Source organism: Lates calcarifer, linkage group LG7_1 (assembly GCF_001640805.2).
Source record: "Lates calcarifer isolate ASB-BC8 linkage group LG7_1, TLL_Latcal_v3, whole genome shotgun sequence".
In the NCBI taxonomy this organism is placed as follows: domain Eukaryota; kingdom Metazoa; phylum Chordata; class Actinopteri; family Centropomidae; genus Lates; species Lates calcarifer.
This window is the reverse complement of record NC_066839.1, coordinates 3,409,891-3,426,489: the sequence shown is the minus strand read 5'-3', so window position 1 is coordinate 3,426,489 and position 16,599 is coordinate 3,409,891. Positions and strand designations below refer to the sequence as shown.

General features: G+C 39.0%; 1 protein-coding gene across 1 annotated transcript in view; it reads right to left on the bottom strand.

The window, feature by feature from the left end:
• Nucleotides 1–3,817: 3,817 nt before the first annotated feature.
• The window catches only part of ift172 (intraflagellar transport 172), a 35,240-nt gene continuing 22,458 nt past the window's right edge, over nt 3,818–16,599 (bottom strand). Inside the window, exons 29-48 of the mRNA XM_018687340.2 lie at nt 15,312–15,428; nt 14,082–14,224; nt 13,626–13,719; nt 13,441–13,505; nt 13,066–13,246; nt 12,789–12,898; nt 11,919–12,048; nt 9,062–9,160; nt 8,844–8,953; nt 8,601–8,664; nt 8,340–8,426; nt 8,126–8,242; nt 7,884–7,994; nt 7,666–7,785; nt 7,227–7,322; nt 6,929–6,988; nt 6,553–6,651; nt 6,281–6,434; nt 5,681–5,772; nt 3,818–5,358 (exon numbers count right to left, since the gene is read on the bottom strand). Of these exons, the coding sequence (XP_018542856.1) occupies nt 5,269–5,358; nt 5,681–5,772; nt 6,281–6,434; nt 6,553–6,651; nt 6,929–6,988; nt 7,227–7,322; nt 7,666–7,785; nt 7,884–7,994; nt 8,126–8,242; nt 8,340–8,426; nt 8,601–8,664; nt 8,844–8,953; nt 9,062–9,160; nt 11,919–12,048; nt 12,789–12,898; nt 13,066–13,246; nt 13,441–13,505; nt 13,626–13,719; nt 14,082–14,224; nt 15,312–15,428 (2,139 nt within the window). The 3' untranslated portion in view covers nt 3,818–5,268. The remainder of the gene's footprint in view (nt 5,359–5,680; nt 5,773–6,280; nt 6,435–6,552; nt 6,652–6,928; nt 6,989–7,226; nt 7,323–7,665; nt 7,786–7,883; nt 7,995–8,125; nt 8,243–8,339; nt 8,427–8,600; nt 8,665–8,843; nt 8,954–9,061; nt 9,161–11,918; nt 12,049–12,788; nt 12,899–13,065; nt 13,247–13,440; nt 13,506–13,625; nt 13,720–14,081; nt 14,225–15,311; nt 15,429–16,599) is intronic.

The window sequence follows — 16,599 nt, the reverse complement described above, 5'->3', positions numbered from 1 at the left end:
CACACTTGCTTCAGTCAGACCAGACAATCAGTCTCAGTGAACATCATGTCTGTCTTTTAATGTGGTTAAAGTTGCATTATCGTTTTATGATGTGCAGTTAGAAGCGTTGGGGAGGCTGCATCTGAAGCGAGAGCATCCAATAATAAAGCAGAGGAGGGGGGAAAAGAGATGATATATTTCCAGAATTCACAGTGATATTGATCAAAATGTGGCTTTGTCTTGTGCATCTCTGGACACTTTAACCTTCTCAGGCCTGTGGAAACGCTTAAAATGCAGCAGTTGATTGAACGGCTCACAAATCACGTCCACTCTGGTCTGTGGAAATGAGATTGTGAGTTAATACAGCTTCAAGTCTCTGCATATGTATCCTCATCCCAAAGCGATGGTGCAACAACGCAGCCGTGGCTTATTTTTGGGGAGATGGTCGGGTAAAAGATGCAAAATACTGCTGCTATTGTTCGTTTCTCTCAGTGTAATTAGTATGCACAGTGGAATATTCAGTCAGCATCGTTCAATTAATGTAGGAAGTGGATACACTCTGTAGCTGTATTGTCAGTTTAAGTCATTGGCTTTAAGTTTATCACATATAAACACAACACACTCACACTTATGGACCAGTGTAGCATCTTTAAACCCTCCTGAGCTGCTCGTCTGTCTTTGGACTGCAGGAGGAGACAGAGCACTGCAGAAAAAAACATTAAAAGGTCCAGAGCTGATATAAAATACAGTAATACACCATAAATAACTGTATTCAGCTCCATTTTCCTGATAGATTCTTTGGTATATCTTGTGTATAAACAGTAATCTGAATATTGGGTTGTACGACTCCAGTTGTTGGTCGCTTTATCTGCAGTGACATGAGAGATTTCCAAGCTCAGCACAGATACATTTGTTCATTATGTTCTTGTATAAAATCCATTAAATAGGTTTGAAATGTTTTGTATTTCCTTCACAATCAATTCCCACTTTTAAGCACAAAACAAAAGAAACAGCACAGCATCTCATGACAATAGCTCGATTTCTGGAGTCATGTGAAGGTCGAGAAATCTATTGGGAAGGATACAGCAGGGGAAAAAAAGGTGAAAGTGACTGGGACAAAGCCCAGCGAAGCAGAACATAGAAAGTCCCAGTGGGATAAAGTGGGATAGAGCTGGTGCTGGGAGGTGGAGGGGGAATGGGATTGAGTTGAATGAGACAAAGCTCAAATAAAAGCCGAATAAAAAAATGTATGAAAACTGGACAGAATTGGATCAGACAGGGGCAGAGAAATGTGGGTCGCCTCTCCTCGTGTTCACAGCGGACCTTGATTTAAATGTCCATACAATTAAGGCACGCGGTGAATGCCAAGAGGGCGGCCCGAGTATCAACACCGAGCTCAAACCGAGAGCGTTCAGGCGATCAAAGACAAACCGAAGATCCACAACTCAACCAAGAACGTAGGCCACATTTCTAAATCATCAAAATGGCTGTCTTGATTAAACATGGCAGATTTCTGAGCTGGTTTGTATCTGGGATCCACTGTGGCCTTAAAGTTAAAGCCTGTGAGGAATTGCAGTACCACTCACGACCACTAGATGGTGCCTCATACGAAATTTGGTAAATTTAATCTTTTTAAATGCGAGTTTCAGATATTTTAAGAATTACAGAACAGTTACAAAGATATTAAGATGTTTTTTTGGAAGGATTTTCTCGATTGACAGGTGTCTCAGCCAATCAGAGTCTGATGTGGTGTTTCGTCCCAGCAGATGTCGGATAAAATTCAACCTTTCTGGGTCTGGTTATTATTTGAGGTTGTATCAAAACACTCCTGGCTTCACTGTGTTTGTGTTTTCCTGCAGATACGACCGATCAACAGAGAGTCAGATTGTTTTTTTTAATCTCAAAAGGAAATAAAAAAGAAACAGTGCCCTGCTCGGTTACATCGTACGTTCATGAAAGTAGGACAAGAACATCATGTACTATTTGTTTCTGGTGTGAAGCTCGTCCTAAATTATCCCTACAGTGAAGTTTCACTCTCTTATTAATATTATTTAGCAATCCAGATTCTCTTCATCCATAAATAATCTGATCCTCCATGGAGGCCAAACAACACAGGTCCTCCCTACTTTAATCTTCAACTGCCAAACGAGCTCCATTAAAAACACCAGAGTAAAAAAGAAACCAGCTCGCCTCATATTCTGAAAACAGCAGAAAATGTTGCTTCATTCACACGACTCTCACCAACATCACTGTTTGTGTTTCTGCCCCGTTGCCTCTCACTTACATCACCCTGCTCCGATCAGGTTGATAAATCATGAGATATCCTCACTGATTTCAGGTCAGATTTGTGGGAATGTCAGACACACAGGCCGAGTTAATGTCCTGACTGAAACATCTGATGAACTGTTTTAATCATTTAGAGTTATATCCGGCATGTATCAGACAGTCTGGGTGATATAAACATGATTATGTACATTTATGAGACAAAAATGTGCAGCCATGTAGAATAAAACACGTTTCTATTGTAAACAGGAAATGAAAAGTGAGAGAGTGAATCATTTTGGCCCCAAAAAACGACAACAAAGACACTAAACCCTTTAAACTGGAGGCTTGGCCCCCCTTCGTTCAAGAATTTCTAAACCCACCTCTGTTCCCAGCTCCTCCTGACGTCATGCTCATCACTTTCTTCCTAATAAAGCTAACGTACAGCAGTTTAACGTCTGATATCCTTTGCTTCGTCTGTGTGTAAAATAAATGAACGTGATGTAAATATGAAACACTGAGACAGTCTGTAGGTGAGTGGAAAAATCTCCTGACTTATCACTTACTAATGTATTTCCCCTCAAACACACACACACAGGCTTTAATATTGATTGCGGATGTACAGTAGCTCTGCTGGGAAACAAGGCTGTATATACTGTATACTGTACTTTACTGTATGTACTGTGGAGGTGCATGGATATTACATCAACGCTGAGTGAATTAAAAGCTTAGTCTGCAGTTTAACAGTCGTCGTTTTCAACTCTCAGAACTTCTTTTTAAATTATTTTTCATAAATAAAGTTTTGATGTGTGGCTCAGATTGAAGGAAGAACTTTGTATAAAGCTCTATTTTGTATGTCTGTTATAATTCAGTGTACTTTTAATGTGAAATTTGAATAAACTTAATCTGAATCTAAAGGTTTTAAATGGCTACAAAGGATTTTTTTTTTCCAACTGCAGCTCATTGAAACTTTGTCTGGAATTAATTTTAAATCATTTACATGTGACAGATGATAATAATGTTTATGAGGGGCATAAAAATGACAATTAATCCACTAATTTAATTATTTAACCTCATTATTTTTTTCCAGATGGCCCAGCTAGCTTTAGAAACACATTTTATTTATTTAAATATACTGCTAGTAACCAGATCAATAAGATGTATGCTCATGTTTATTTGCAAATTTCACTTTTTTGCATTATTTCTTAAAAAATATGACCATGTTTTAATTATGAAGAGAAAATGTAAAACTGATCAGAAGAGAAAATAAATTTAATTGTAGTTTAATGTGAAGAATGGGGCCTATGTTATGAACTGATAAGGTAAATTATATATTTTTTCTGTATGTGTTTTTTTTTTGTTGTTGTTCCCAATGACTTCATGCTGAACGATGAAATAAACAGATTAATTAAGTTATTTACTGTGTTGCTTTGTGTCTTTCTTCTTGTTTTACACATTATATATTTATAATCCATGAATATTCTACTTTAAATTTAGAGAAATATTGATGACAAGATCCTGGATTGAATAAGATTTAAATAACAGCATCACATGATAAAGGGGATTAAAACAGAGCTTGTAAAAAGCTTGAAAATGATCTTTTATTTGAACTTTATTAAACAAAATACATTCCATATCAAACACACAGCGAAGGCATCGGTTTCTGAAACACACACACAGACACAGAGAGAAAAGCTGTGCACTGTAAATAATCCTTCTAACTGTCGGTACCAGTCAAACTTATATAAGTATTATAATATTTCTACAATCTGACAGAAACCTTTGGCTTTTTTATTCAGCGATGCCGTCCTGAGAGAAAATCCTTCTGATGAGACACAGATGAGAGGAAAGGAGGAATGTGTGAACGGCTACTGTTTGTTACTGTCAACAAATCCAATAAAAATACTAAAATTAAAATGATCTTAAGTCTGTTATATCTTATTTATCTGTGTGTCAGAGCTCTACTGTTGTCAGAAAGTATCAAAAACAACTGGTTAACAAGTTTATTTTGATTCAGTCGCACAAAAATCATCCTGTTTTCTAAAATATTCACTGAAGCACCAAATGTGTATTCATCCGCTGCTGAAAATAGTCCCAAACAAATGTTGTATTTACTCCTTTTTTAGTGACGTTTGCAAAAAACTAAAGTGGCCAGCTGTTTGAGGATTTTCTAACTGTTATTTAAAAATAAAAAACATATCTTTGTGACCCATTTTTAAACCGTTACATCTTCAGAAGGAACCAGTGAGCCACAGTCAGGGCAGGAGAAGTTTTGAGAGGCGGACGAACGCGGTGTTAGTGTTGGTTTTTCACAGGATTTGTTGACAGTAACAAAAAATTAAAAACCAGAAGCCTTATCTTTTAAATAGGCTTCAACCAAAAAAAGCACTGAAGAATAAAATAAATTGATATAATTAGATTTGATTTTAGATTCATGGTGCTCAGACAGGATTCATTCAGAGGCTGTTAGTCTGTAAACTGACACTCAAACGCATCGTCTCTATTTAATCTTTTGTTTGTGTTGTTGTGTGGAATATTTGAGCTTTATTGAGCAGCTTTGCTTCTTGGGATCAAACGCCATTTCAGAAATATTCTACCCTGAACTTTTACTGTGTTTTATATCATGTTTTTGCTGCGATAAATCCATCATCCAAGATAATATTTTTTTTGGATTTGAAGGGCATTTAGATCCTCATATTGGGCTTTTAAAGGCGGATTCTTTTCTTTCTTTTTTTTAAAATTGCCTAAAATGTGACTGTAAAGAAACAAAAAAGAGACTGAAAGAAAATAAAAGGAGTATTTTCATCCAGAATTACATATCTAAGTGCAGAGGCGGCTTTGAAACAGTTAGACCGTCATGAAAGGAGATAGAATTTACAGAAAATACAAATGAGAAGTTGAATAAATAAATAAATTGTGGGGGAAAAAGTAGTTTGAAGAGGAAAAGGAGGATGGACAGAACCTGGACAGATGAAAAAACTGGACCTTTCAAATCTTGCAGCAGAGATGGAGGCAGCAGGGCCGGTATCAGTGGAAGGAGAATCCAGATGCTGGGAGACCGCCACACCACTGGCTAATGAACTTCAGGACGTCCTGACACTCTGGACTGTGAGTGGTCTGCAGAGAGAAGAAAAATACAAACAATGATCGATCAGAAAACCAAAAAATCAGTTGATGAATTGACTAGGACTACGAATTTTGATCACTGAATAATCATTTCAGTCATTTTCAAGCAAAATCAGGGGAAAAAAGTCCGATATTTACAGATTTCAGCCTCTCAAATAGAAGATTTGCTGCTTCTCTTCGTCATATGTCGCTGTACATTGAATATTTTGGGGTTTTAAATTAACAAAATAAGGTATTTAAAGTTGTTGGGCGCTATAAAAGTGTGTTTGTGTCATGAGAAACTCCTGTCGTCCGTCTCTCTATCTGCTCTCACCTTTGTGGCCATGAGGAATTTGTTCCAGTCCTCTTTGTTCGCCGCTTTGCCGCCAGACGAGAACTCGATCTTATTCCTCAGTACGGGGTAACCTGGAGGCAGGAGGACCGCAGAGTGAGAGGTGGACTATTCATTCATTAAACACAGACACAAACATATCACATATTTTACATTTTATCTTTATACTTTTTATGTTATTTAATCATCGTGGTCAAATGGACAATGGACAATAAAAGATGTTTGAGTTTGAGTTGACATTTAGATTTCTTTGTCTTCTCTTTATGTCTTTTACATAAACATGTTGATTATTGTGTGTTGCAAAGTGCATTATAATTATTAATGCAGAGAGCAGAAAGTGAACAGCATGGAGGTTTGATAGAAGGTAAACAACAACAACAACACAATGTTTTTTACTTCATGGTGCTTGACAGTGTTTTTATTCTTTCTTTCATATTTTTCTCATAAAATGTAAAAGAATCTTTTTTTTAATTTCTAATGTTTTTTTGCTGCAACAAACCAGTTTTTTGTTTTCCCTCTGATCTCTACTCAGTTTCTAATGTAGTGTGTGTGTGTGTGTGTGTGTGTGTGTGTGTGTGTTACCGGTGAGGACGCAGGGCAGCGAGCGCAGGCCGGTGTTTGTGGCCACCAGCGAGGCTTCATACGAATTCCTCTCGTCCCGCGGCAGAACCTGCTCCAACCGATGGTCCATGGACACCATCAGCACCCAGTCACGGACCTGCTCCCTCTGGGCGTCCTGGATAGAAGACATCATCACGTAGTACATCAAATGATGCTCAGAGAGTTACTCTCCAATATCCAGACCCTACATCTCAGTGACGTTTAAAGACTCGCAGATTATCAGTGTTTCTTACGGTGACGCAAAGTTTGTTGGGAACTGGAACTTCAAACGGGATGTCTGTGTCGAGGAAGTCGGAGTGGTCCAGAGCGTCCAGAGTCCCCTCGTCAATGGCCTGAAGTCAGAAATTAAAACACACTTCTTCCTTCAGATCATTAAATTGACTCACTGTGGAAACTTTACCAGCTTTCCATCTGCAAACAAAACTAATTCATGGTCAAACAGTCGAATAAAACTGGGAAATAATCCTCATGTCCACAAATGACTGGTGTTTGTATTCGTGGGACATATTATAAGGCAGCTACAGTTCTTTTCCAGCTTTTAAATGCTGTGTAAATATGAAGCATTTAGATTTCTTCATGTCTACAGACGAGCTGTACATGGACACTCACATCACACAGATCCAGGAAATGGTTGAGGAAGATAAAGGCCATGTTCTCCCAGCCGACAGCCTGCCACGATAAGAACAACAAACCATTATAACAACAATTAAAATTACAGTCAAGTCCAAAACTTCATGTATCGAGCCTCGTGATGAACTGAAGACTTTCATGGAGAAGAGAAAGTTACAGAACATAACCAACATCAGGCTGCAGACAAAAACAACCAAGAAAAAGTAGAAACACTCATGAAATCTGATCTAAAGTGGAAAAGCTGCTCCGTCTCCTCGTCTCTGACGAGTGGACCCACCCTGCAGGCGAGACCAGCCTCGTAGAAAGCCTTGTCTGCAGGAACGAGCTCAGTGTGACGCAGCAGAGACACCGACAGCTTGGCAGCTACGCTGATCTGAAAACACAGGAACAGGGAGGGAGTTTGGTTTTAAAAATGAGTAAGAAAACAAGAACAGAGTTCACCTGTCAGAACCAGCTCCGGAGCAAAAAGGAAAGAGTTGATGCTCCGATGTTAAAAAGTTTGCTCAGGGACAAACATGTCTGCATTTCCAGTTCCTGATGATTGTATGAATCATCCTGTTATAAATATGCAGCAGTCATATTTTGACCTGGTGGTGAGATGCATCATTCCCTGAAGTTTCTAAACACGCATGATAAGATGTACACAAAACGAACAAAAGAGTCGATCTCTGCAGGTAAAAGGTAAAAACTCTTGTGTTTCTGTGTTTGTCGTGTACCAGCTGCTCGACTCCTTTAGCGGCGGATCGTGTGGCGTAGTAGTGAGCGATTAGCAGCATCTGTTCAAAGTCCTCGTGAGCTGGAGAGTTGGCCTCGGCCGACTTGGACATGTTCTCACACTGAAAACACACAATCACGCAGTTAAATAGAAGCAGAATTATATTTTTTTTTACTTCAGATCGAGTCTAAACATGATGCAGTTTTTGTTGTGTCGTACCAGCTGCAGCAGGAAGTTGCGGAGGTCGGCCCACATGCGATACGACTCTGATCCATCGGTGTCAGGGAGGTTAATCAGGTCCAGGAACAGACGCTTGTAGATGTTAAAATTCTGAGAGTAAAAAAAAACACATTAATCAGTCACATCTTCCATCGACGCTCCCAGAGATGTAGCTTGAGAACAATCAGCTGAATGAGTGGAAGCAGCGTTCTGTGAGTAAAAGAGTTAAATACTGTGTTTACCTGTGGGTTGGGTGGAGCTCCGTGCTGCACGTAGAGCTGCAGAGCCTTCGGAGCGTCCTCCTCCTTGATGAGGTGCGTCGCGTACAGAGCGACGTACTTATGGAGGATCTTAAAGTTCTGACAGTCGATGGGAAAGATTGGAAGAGCGAGTGACTTTCCCTGCACATAGTCCCAAAACTGAGATGTTTAAATGTTGAAATACTTTGTCTGTTACCTGTTTGGATGCTGTGTCCAGACATTTCTCCCACTGGCCTCTTTCTGCGTACATGTCCAGAGCTGCCATGACGTCCACACCCACCAGCTGCACACACGAACACAGTTTCAGTTTTATAGAATAAACACAGCATGAAAAAAGATTCAGAGTGATGTACACAGAAAACTCTTGTGTTGTGCTATAATCTCCTCATAGGAAACAATCAAAGGGATGAGTGAGACTGATAATATGATAACAGATCTGGTGTGTAACTGTACTCACAGAGTCCACTTTGCCTTGATTCTTAAGATGCTCTTTGTACTTCTGGTCCACGTAGTCCTCATACCTGCCCAGGATCAGAGGGACAAGAGACTCCAGTTATTCTCGAATAACAATCCAGCCCCCTCCTGACCCTCACAGCAACAATCTTTGACCTCACCACTGTTCTGCTGGCAGTAACTATGGTATACTCAGGTGTAAGTGTGTATAGAGTGTGTGTGAGTGTGTGTAGAGTGTGTTTTCAACCTCGGCTCCAGCTCCTTGGCGACCCTCTTCGCCTTGTTCCACTCCTCACCCTCGATAAAGACGTCGATCGCCTCTTTGATCAGGTCCATGTTCAGGTAGAGCTCAGCAGCCTGTGAACATGACGAAAATCAGGTCAATTAAAAACAACTACTTCTTCTTTGTGAGCAGCTTTTGGTTTTGTGCTTTTGTAAGGTGTGTGTGTGTGTGTTTTCTCTCACAGCGTTGTACTTCCTCAGGTGTGTGAGTCGTGGTCCGACCACCTGGATCACCTCCACTGCTCGGTCTCCACTCAGGAACTTGATGGACAACTCTGCCGCCTGGAAACAGACACACAAACACATTTCACGTGTCAAACAACACACTTGTTTAGTCTCTGCCTTTTTCCACAAACAGGTTGTAAATATTACAAGAATTTAAAAAGGAGTGTGTTATTTCCAGAAACAGAATTATGGGTAATATTATTAAATTCATCCCAATGTTAAAACATGTCAAGATAACTATGAACATAAAAAAATTAAAAATGTGCTTCACTTATCATCTCACAATATCAATACATTAACAATATAGAAAATAGCAGACAAAACTGAGTCTGATGGTGAAAGCAGTTAAACATAAAAATATACGTTTGAGCATATATATTAAAAAGAGAAGATATCAGCAGCTGATAGAGATAACAGCAGAATTAAAAAATTAAATCACACTTGCAGAAACAGATACTGAATAAAAATAAACAATATATGCATCAAAAAACAGCATTTAAATAAAACTGTAAATATGCAATATATGCATTAAGAACCTGCAGTTAAATAAAAGTAAAAATGCACAATAAATACATCAGAAACAGCATTAATCAGAAATACAGTGTGCAATTTAAGAAAGGCAGAAATGTGCAAAATGGCAGTAGTGATATATTGGACAGTATAAAACGAGTATATATAGATTCATTATGATATTATTGTAATATTAAAAATGTATTATTATCAAAAAACAGGTTATGAAACGAGAAGGTGACGTCGTCAAACATCTTGTTTTGTCTGATAAACCCAAAATTTAAAATCTAAAATAATAAAACACAGAGAAAAACAACAAAGACTCGTATCTGAAAAGCTCGAAACAGAAAATGTTTGTGGTGTTCTGTTTAATATTTTTCTGTTGATCAACTGATCATCAGCTCTTTGACATTTAAATTAGCTTTTACAGCCAAAATAAAGTCACTGTTAGCTCAACGCTTCACTCAGTATTATATTTAATTAGATGATGTGGAGGATGAGGATGTGAGTGCTGCAGAGCTGCTGTAGCTCTCAGGTGTTTCTCTGGAGGGAGCAGAGGTTAAGTGATTGCCTCTGTGCATCAACATGCTGTTCCTTTCAGAACAAGTAATTGGAATAAAATCTAATGTGCACACTCAGGCTGCGTACAGGAAGAAAGCTATTGATTTCCTCGACCTTATGACCTTTACCTCGAACGCCACAGAGAGACCGAACTGGAAAAAAAACAAAAAACCTATTGATCCGTGAGACCCCTTGACCTTTTCTTTAGCAACACGACCATTCAGATTTCAGATGATCTGATCTCCTCTGCACTTTAAGTCAATGACAAACAATATTTGCTGCGCAGCTTTATGCTCCCAGCAGAAGGACGTCTATTGATACCGGTGACACTGTGACCTCTCTCCTTCCTCTGCCATCAGGGGAAATGTTGGCCACTATTATACATCTATTCTGTCATCCGCCCACTGCAGCTCTGAATGTGAAAAGCAGCTAATTAGTGAAATCTGATCGTTTTTATGTTTCTGTTTTTAGTGCCCAGCCTGCTCCTCGCTTTGGCTACGGCAACAAAACACCTACAGCCATCGCACTCACAGACACTTCAGATCAGATGTAGCAACACTCCTGTCATTACACATTAACACATAAAGTAGCTGAGAAGGAGTTTTAGTACAGCAGCTGTGAAATGAATCATATTATTGGCTGAGGTTGTTTCGGGGGCTTCGTGTCAGTATCTGCTTAACTGAGATACAGTATTAAACAAGGCATTAAAGCACAGTCCGAATCATTGTGATGCTACACTGACCTGTAACAGGGAGGATGGAGTTTCTGTCAGTCCTGAACACCTGTTGTTGCTCTGTGTAACTTTGGTTTTTCAGGTACGATCTTCCTCTAACTGAGTGCTAGTTAAACTGCTGGAATCAGATCCAGTGAGTTAAAGAGTAATGCTGAACTGTAGATCAGTTAAAAAGACTTAGAAGTCATTAAAAACCAGCGTTCATCTCTGATATCCAGCCAGAAAACTTTGAAAATTTGATGAATTCTAAATGGAGTTTGGTGTTTGATACAGCGACAGCACTTCCTACTCAGAGAGTCTTTTCTGTGGATCTCTCTGATTCAGTCATGATTCATTACATGCCGTGAAACAGGGCTTGATTAAAAAAAAGTTTTTGTGTTGATTAGTCTGAATTTGTTTGATCAGCCAATTAAGTTTCTAAAATTTGAAAAATGTCCTGTTTTGTTTGACCAACAGTCCAAAACTGAATAATGTGCAGTTCATTTTGATGTAAAACAGAAAAATGCAGCAAATCCTCACAGAGAAGAAGGTGATTCAGAGAATAATTGGTAACTGTGTTTGAAAAGTAACTTAAACTATTTCTACTTGTGACCATTCATCACTGGCTGCATATGTCTGTTGGTAATGATTCATTACACGTTGTGAAACAGGGCTACTATTGTTAAAAAAAGAGTTTAACACATTATTTTAATTTCTGATCAATCTGAATTTGTTTGACAGATAATTTAAGTTTATAAAATAATGAAAAACAAGTTAAAAAAAAGTCAAAATAATGTCCCACCAACAGTCCAAAACCAAATAATGTGCAGTTAATTTTGATATAAAACAGAAAAAAGCAGGAAAGTGGATTGTGTGGCGATTTATCCTGACCCTCAGGCTAAGAACCTACGTCTTAAATCAATAATCAGAATAGTTAGTGGTTTATTTTCAGAACAGGAGTAAAGGGAGCTGTATTTGTGCTAAATGGACGTGTTGTAAATATATTAAGACGGACAGGAGGTTTGCTTCTACCTTCATCCAGCACTTCTCCATCAGGGCCGTGTTGGCGTCGTCCTTCACCTTCAGGTAACACTCCACGGCCCGGGAGTATTCACCCGACTGCTCCCACTCTCTGGCCTGTTCCAGCAGACCCTCCACACCCCTGACACCGCACACAAACACACAGTCACATACAGAGACACAAACACACTGATTTCACTGGAGCTTCACTCGAGGGCTGTTTTAAAGCAGCACAGATTTCTGTCTTTGTCATTAGCTTGAATTTCAGTGAGATTAGAGTCACGTGCACCTGTTAGCAAACTAAGATCTGATCACGGCTACGAGAAACTGGAAGCTTTGAGCTTATCCAGAGCCTGAGCTGTAAACTCTGCAGGAATAACTTCTCACTTTAACCCCTTTTTTCCTCGTTCGTTTCCATTGGTAACTTTTGATGTTTTCTCCCTGCAGGTCATTAAAGAGGGAGAAGCGACTGGGAGGAGGATAAGAGCCGCACGCTGCTGGTTTGCTGGCTAACGAGCTGTTCCTCGTTGGGAGTTTCAATTTGGGATAACACACGAGCCAGTGTTTTAAAAAAGCATCAAACTGACTCTTTGTGCATAGATTATTCTGGTGGGTGAGCGGGAAGAGGCTGTAAAATATTCAGAGGGTTTTTGTGGTTTCCCTCTGGCTTTTAACACAACAGGTCAACAAAATCTAAAACCCACTCTTAAAACAATGTCTGATCGATAACTATAAATCACGCTGACAAGGCTTTTTGGCATCTGCTGTGACCACAACAAGCTTCATTTAAGTCGGATAACATCACAGATTAAATAACATTTTTTACAGCTCTCTGGACTAAAATAAAATAAATGAGCTTTTATTTTTCTATCTGAATCTCACCGGATTCCCTTCTTGGAGGTCTCCCTCTCGTACTCCTCTTGGAGCATGGAGAGTTTGTTGGGGAGATACTCCTTACAGATTCGCATGGCGTCACTCCACATGTCTGCATCCTAACAAACACGACACAAACAGAATAAATAAAACTGACCAAGTCTATAAATCAAATCAAAAACCAGGGAAGGTGCAGTGTTCGATCAGATGAATCCCTTACGTAAAGTTTCGGTAAAATAAACTCTATTCTTGATGTTTCTAAAGCCGGTTTGGCTCTCGCACTTACCTTGTAATATTTAACAGCCAGTTCAGGTCTCTGGGCTCGGAGCAGGAAGGCTTCAGCCTTCTGGAAGTCTTTCTGTTCAAAGCAGAACTTGGCTTGGCCGGCCAGAACCTCAGACACACTCTCTGGATCGTGGCCCTCAGCCACCCGCTGCGCGCTGGCCCAGTCCTTGTTGTGGACGTACCTGAAACAGTTCACACAAACACACTCAAGCCTGAAAAACACAAAACCTAAAAATGTACTTTTTTAGGATGAGTTAGAATCCAAAGTCAGTTTCAAGACCCAGGAACGAGACGTGGACTTGTAGCTCTCATCATAACTGACTCTGTATCACTGAGCTAAATGTGTTAGCATGGTCCCATCATCCTCAGTACTCACATGAACACAGCTTCTTTGGGTTTTCCTGCTTTGATGAACTCAACCTCAGCCTCAGAAAACTTTCCCTGGAGGAAGAAACCGTGACAGAATTGAGGTGATGTGGGTTGTGGAGTTGAGATAAAATAACCTCCACAGTACAGACAGCAGACAGGTTACTGTGCGTGTCAGGACGGTGGTGGATCTACCTCATCTTCCAGGTACATGGCGTGTTTGAGGTGGATCTCGGGAATCCTCTCCTTACATGACAGACGGGCCAAATCAAAGGCAAAGTCAAATGAGCTGGAGACGAGAGGGAGAGCATGAGATTAACTCAGGTTTTACTTTACAGTAACTTACAGTATGATTTATATACATCTGTAAATAAACATCTCATTAAAATCAGCACATATTCTGCTCCAGTCGTCACTTTTACTTTCCTCCTCATATATTTAGCTCAGAAAATTCACAACAATTCACCCTCTTTTTTTAATGGGACTCACTGACAATCATGCCTGTGTCTTCTCAGCAAATTTTAGGAACCAAATAACTCATGGAGTTTTATTCTTATTATTCGTTCCCGACAGTGCAACGAATAAAACCTCCTGGATGAGTTTCTAAATGTGTCAAATTAGACTCTCTAGATGTATTTTAATGCAGCTCACAAGTTACTTGAGGCGAACTCGATGGCGTGTTCCAGGAGGCCGAACTTGTTGAGCAGCTTGACGGCCGCTTCTCCTCCCAGGCTCCTGGCCCACAGGTAGGCCACCTGCTTCTGGGCACCGGCACCTCCATGACTCTTCGCCACCTGTCAAACAAACACAAACAGATAATATATGTTTATATATACTGTTTATCACTATAGGGGTCATCCTGTGGTGTGGCTCCTTTACCACAGATAACCCCAGGGAGAAACAACTAATGGAGGCTATAAAGTTGCAGTGCACTCTGAACCCAACATCTGTGCTCATAAACCACTCTGTAAACATCAATAATTTACTTTAAGTCTCCTCATTTCACATTTATAAGATGTATATGAACATTTAATAGATGGATCATAACATTTATCTGTTTATTAATGCACAGTATTTGTAAACAATTACATCTTCTCCTATGACGACATATTTTATATTATTACAACTGTATTTTACTGTATTTTCATTATGTATTTGTTTAGCTGAGCTTCCACTCATAGTTGTTATTTATAGTTGTTAACAAATTCATTAATAAACACTAATATCTGTTACATGTTTAAATACTGCTTATAAATGATAAATAAGGAGATTTAAAATACTAAACTATATAATAACTGTGCACCACACGGCTTAAAACTATCACATGTTTAAGACAAGTTAAAAACAGTTTGGTCTTTTTTAATTTGACAGGTAAAATTACATAAAATGTTTTGTTTCATACTACAGCGGTGGCATAAGTTTTTGTTTTCTAATTAAATCTAATTCATTTTTTGATGCTAGCACTTAGGAGGGCAATGAGGAATGTTGTTTTTTTTAATTATAGTCCTTCAAACTTTTACTTTCAACTTCTAGGAATAAAAAAAAAAAACATGAAACTGTGCCTCTAACCTCACTTTAATTTATGTGTTATTTATTTGTAATAATAAGTAAGTAAGTCAGGAATAACTCTACCTGAGCTACAGTGTTATATAACCAACACATCAGTGGTGTTATTTACTTCACCAACAACAAGTCAAAGGTAGATATACAGGGAGTGTAAGAGATGTGCGACAGCTACTAAAAACATTTGCTGTGTGGGTTTAATGCTTTAAAATATAATATTACAGTTCAGACGTTTGGCAAACAAAAGTCTACATATCTGTGTGTTGGAAATGGGATTAACAGCGAGTGAGCCAATAAAACAAATGTGACTGTATGTACCCTGTATGCATCCTCCCACATATCATTGACTCTGTACATGTGGACAGCAGCCTTCCACTCTTCAGCCTCCATGAAGTGATACTCGGCCTCTGAGAACCTGGATTCAGCCTCCAACTCCTACATGAAACATTTACACCGTACACAGTCAACATAATATTAGCACATTAGCACACATTAGCACACAGCACATGAATGTAAGCACTATTTAGAGTTAGGATGGGATAATGGTGCTTTTTCAGCATTCTTCCTCTCAGTTTGTGACTCGGCAAAAAGAAAAACTGTTGACAAAAGAAGAAGCACTTAATGATGAAACTCTACTGAATTTCTCATGAATCATCTTTGCTGCAACTGTCTGAAGCTCAGAGACTTAAAGGATAACTCAGGGATTTTTGAATATGGGCCTTATTTTCCCCTGTTTTTGTGTAAATGATTGATAGGGACAAAAATCCAATGGCCAACTGCCCACATCAAAGTACGTCCACTAAAGGGCTTGTTTTTGCCACCAACAGGTTCAGATTGTTATTGTGTCTGACAACATTATGGATAAGATTCCACAGAGATATATAGATATATTTTATTAAAGAGTAAAATCCTTTTTGTTTAACCAGAAACAGCCGTTTTACCTCTCTGCTCAAAGCCACCAAACTCCATTGACAAAAACAGTAATTTTACCTCCCAGAACATGGGAGTTGCTAATCTACAGCTGCATCAATTAGTTAGTTAGTTTGTGTTATTGTGTGGTATTTTTTACTTAAGTAAAAGATATGAATACTTCTTCCACCACTGAAAGTCACACAATAACACAAACAAACTAACAGATTGAAACGGTGGTATTCTAGCAGCTCCTGTGTTCTGCTCTGTAAAATTACTCCTTTTGTCAGTGGAGTCTGGTACTGATATGTAGCAATGTTTCTGGTTAAAGAAAAAAGATCATCCTTTACAGTCTAAAAGCAACAATATCTGGACACAATTATGAACTGAATTAATAAAGTTACATTAGAAGTGTGTGTGGTCTAATTGTGTGCGCATCAGAGAAATTTGTTTTAATTCACAGGCTTTAAAACTTCAGCATTCAGAGTGAAATTCTCAGTTAGGGACATTTCTAATTATTGTTAGAGTTTAAAGCACTGCAGGGCAATTCTCATAAGATAATTGGACAACCACATAACTGTGAACACACTGATTTGTCTACTGTTACATAAGAAACAGAGAATGGTCTTTGGATGTAGCCCTCATAACGAAATCCTGATGAAGTTGTACGGATGCCAGAACTGGAGCATTATCTGAG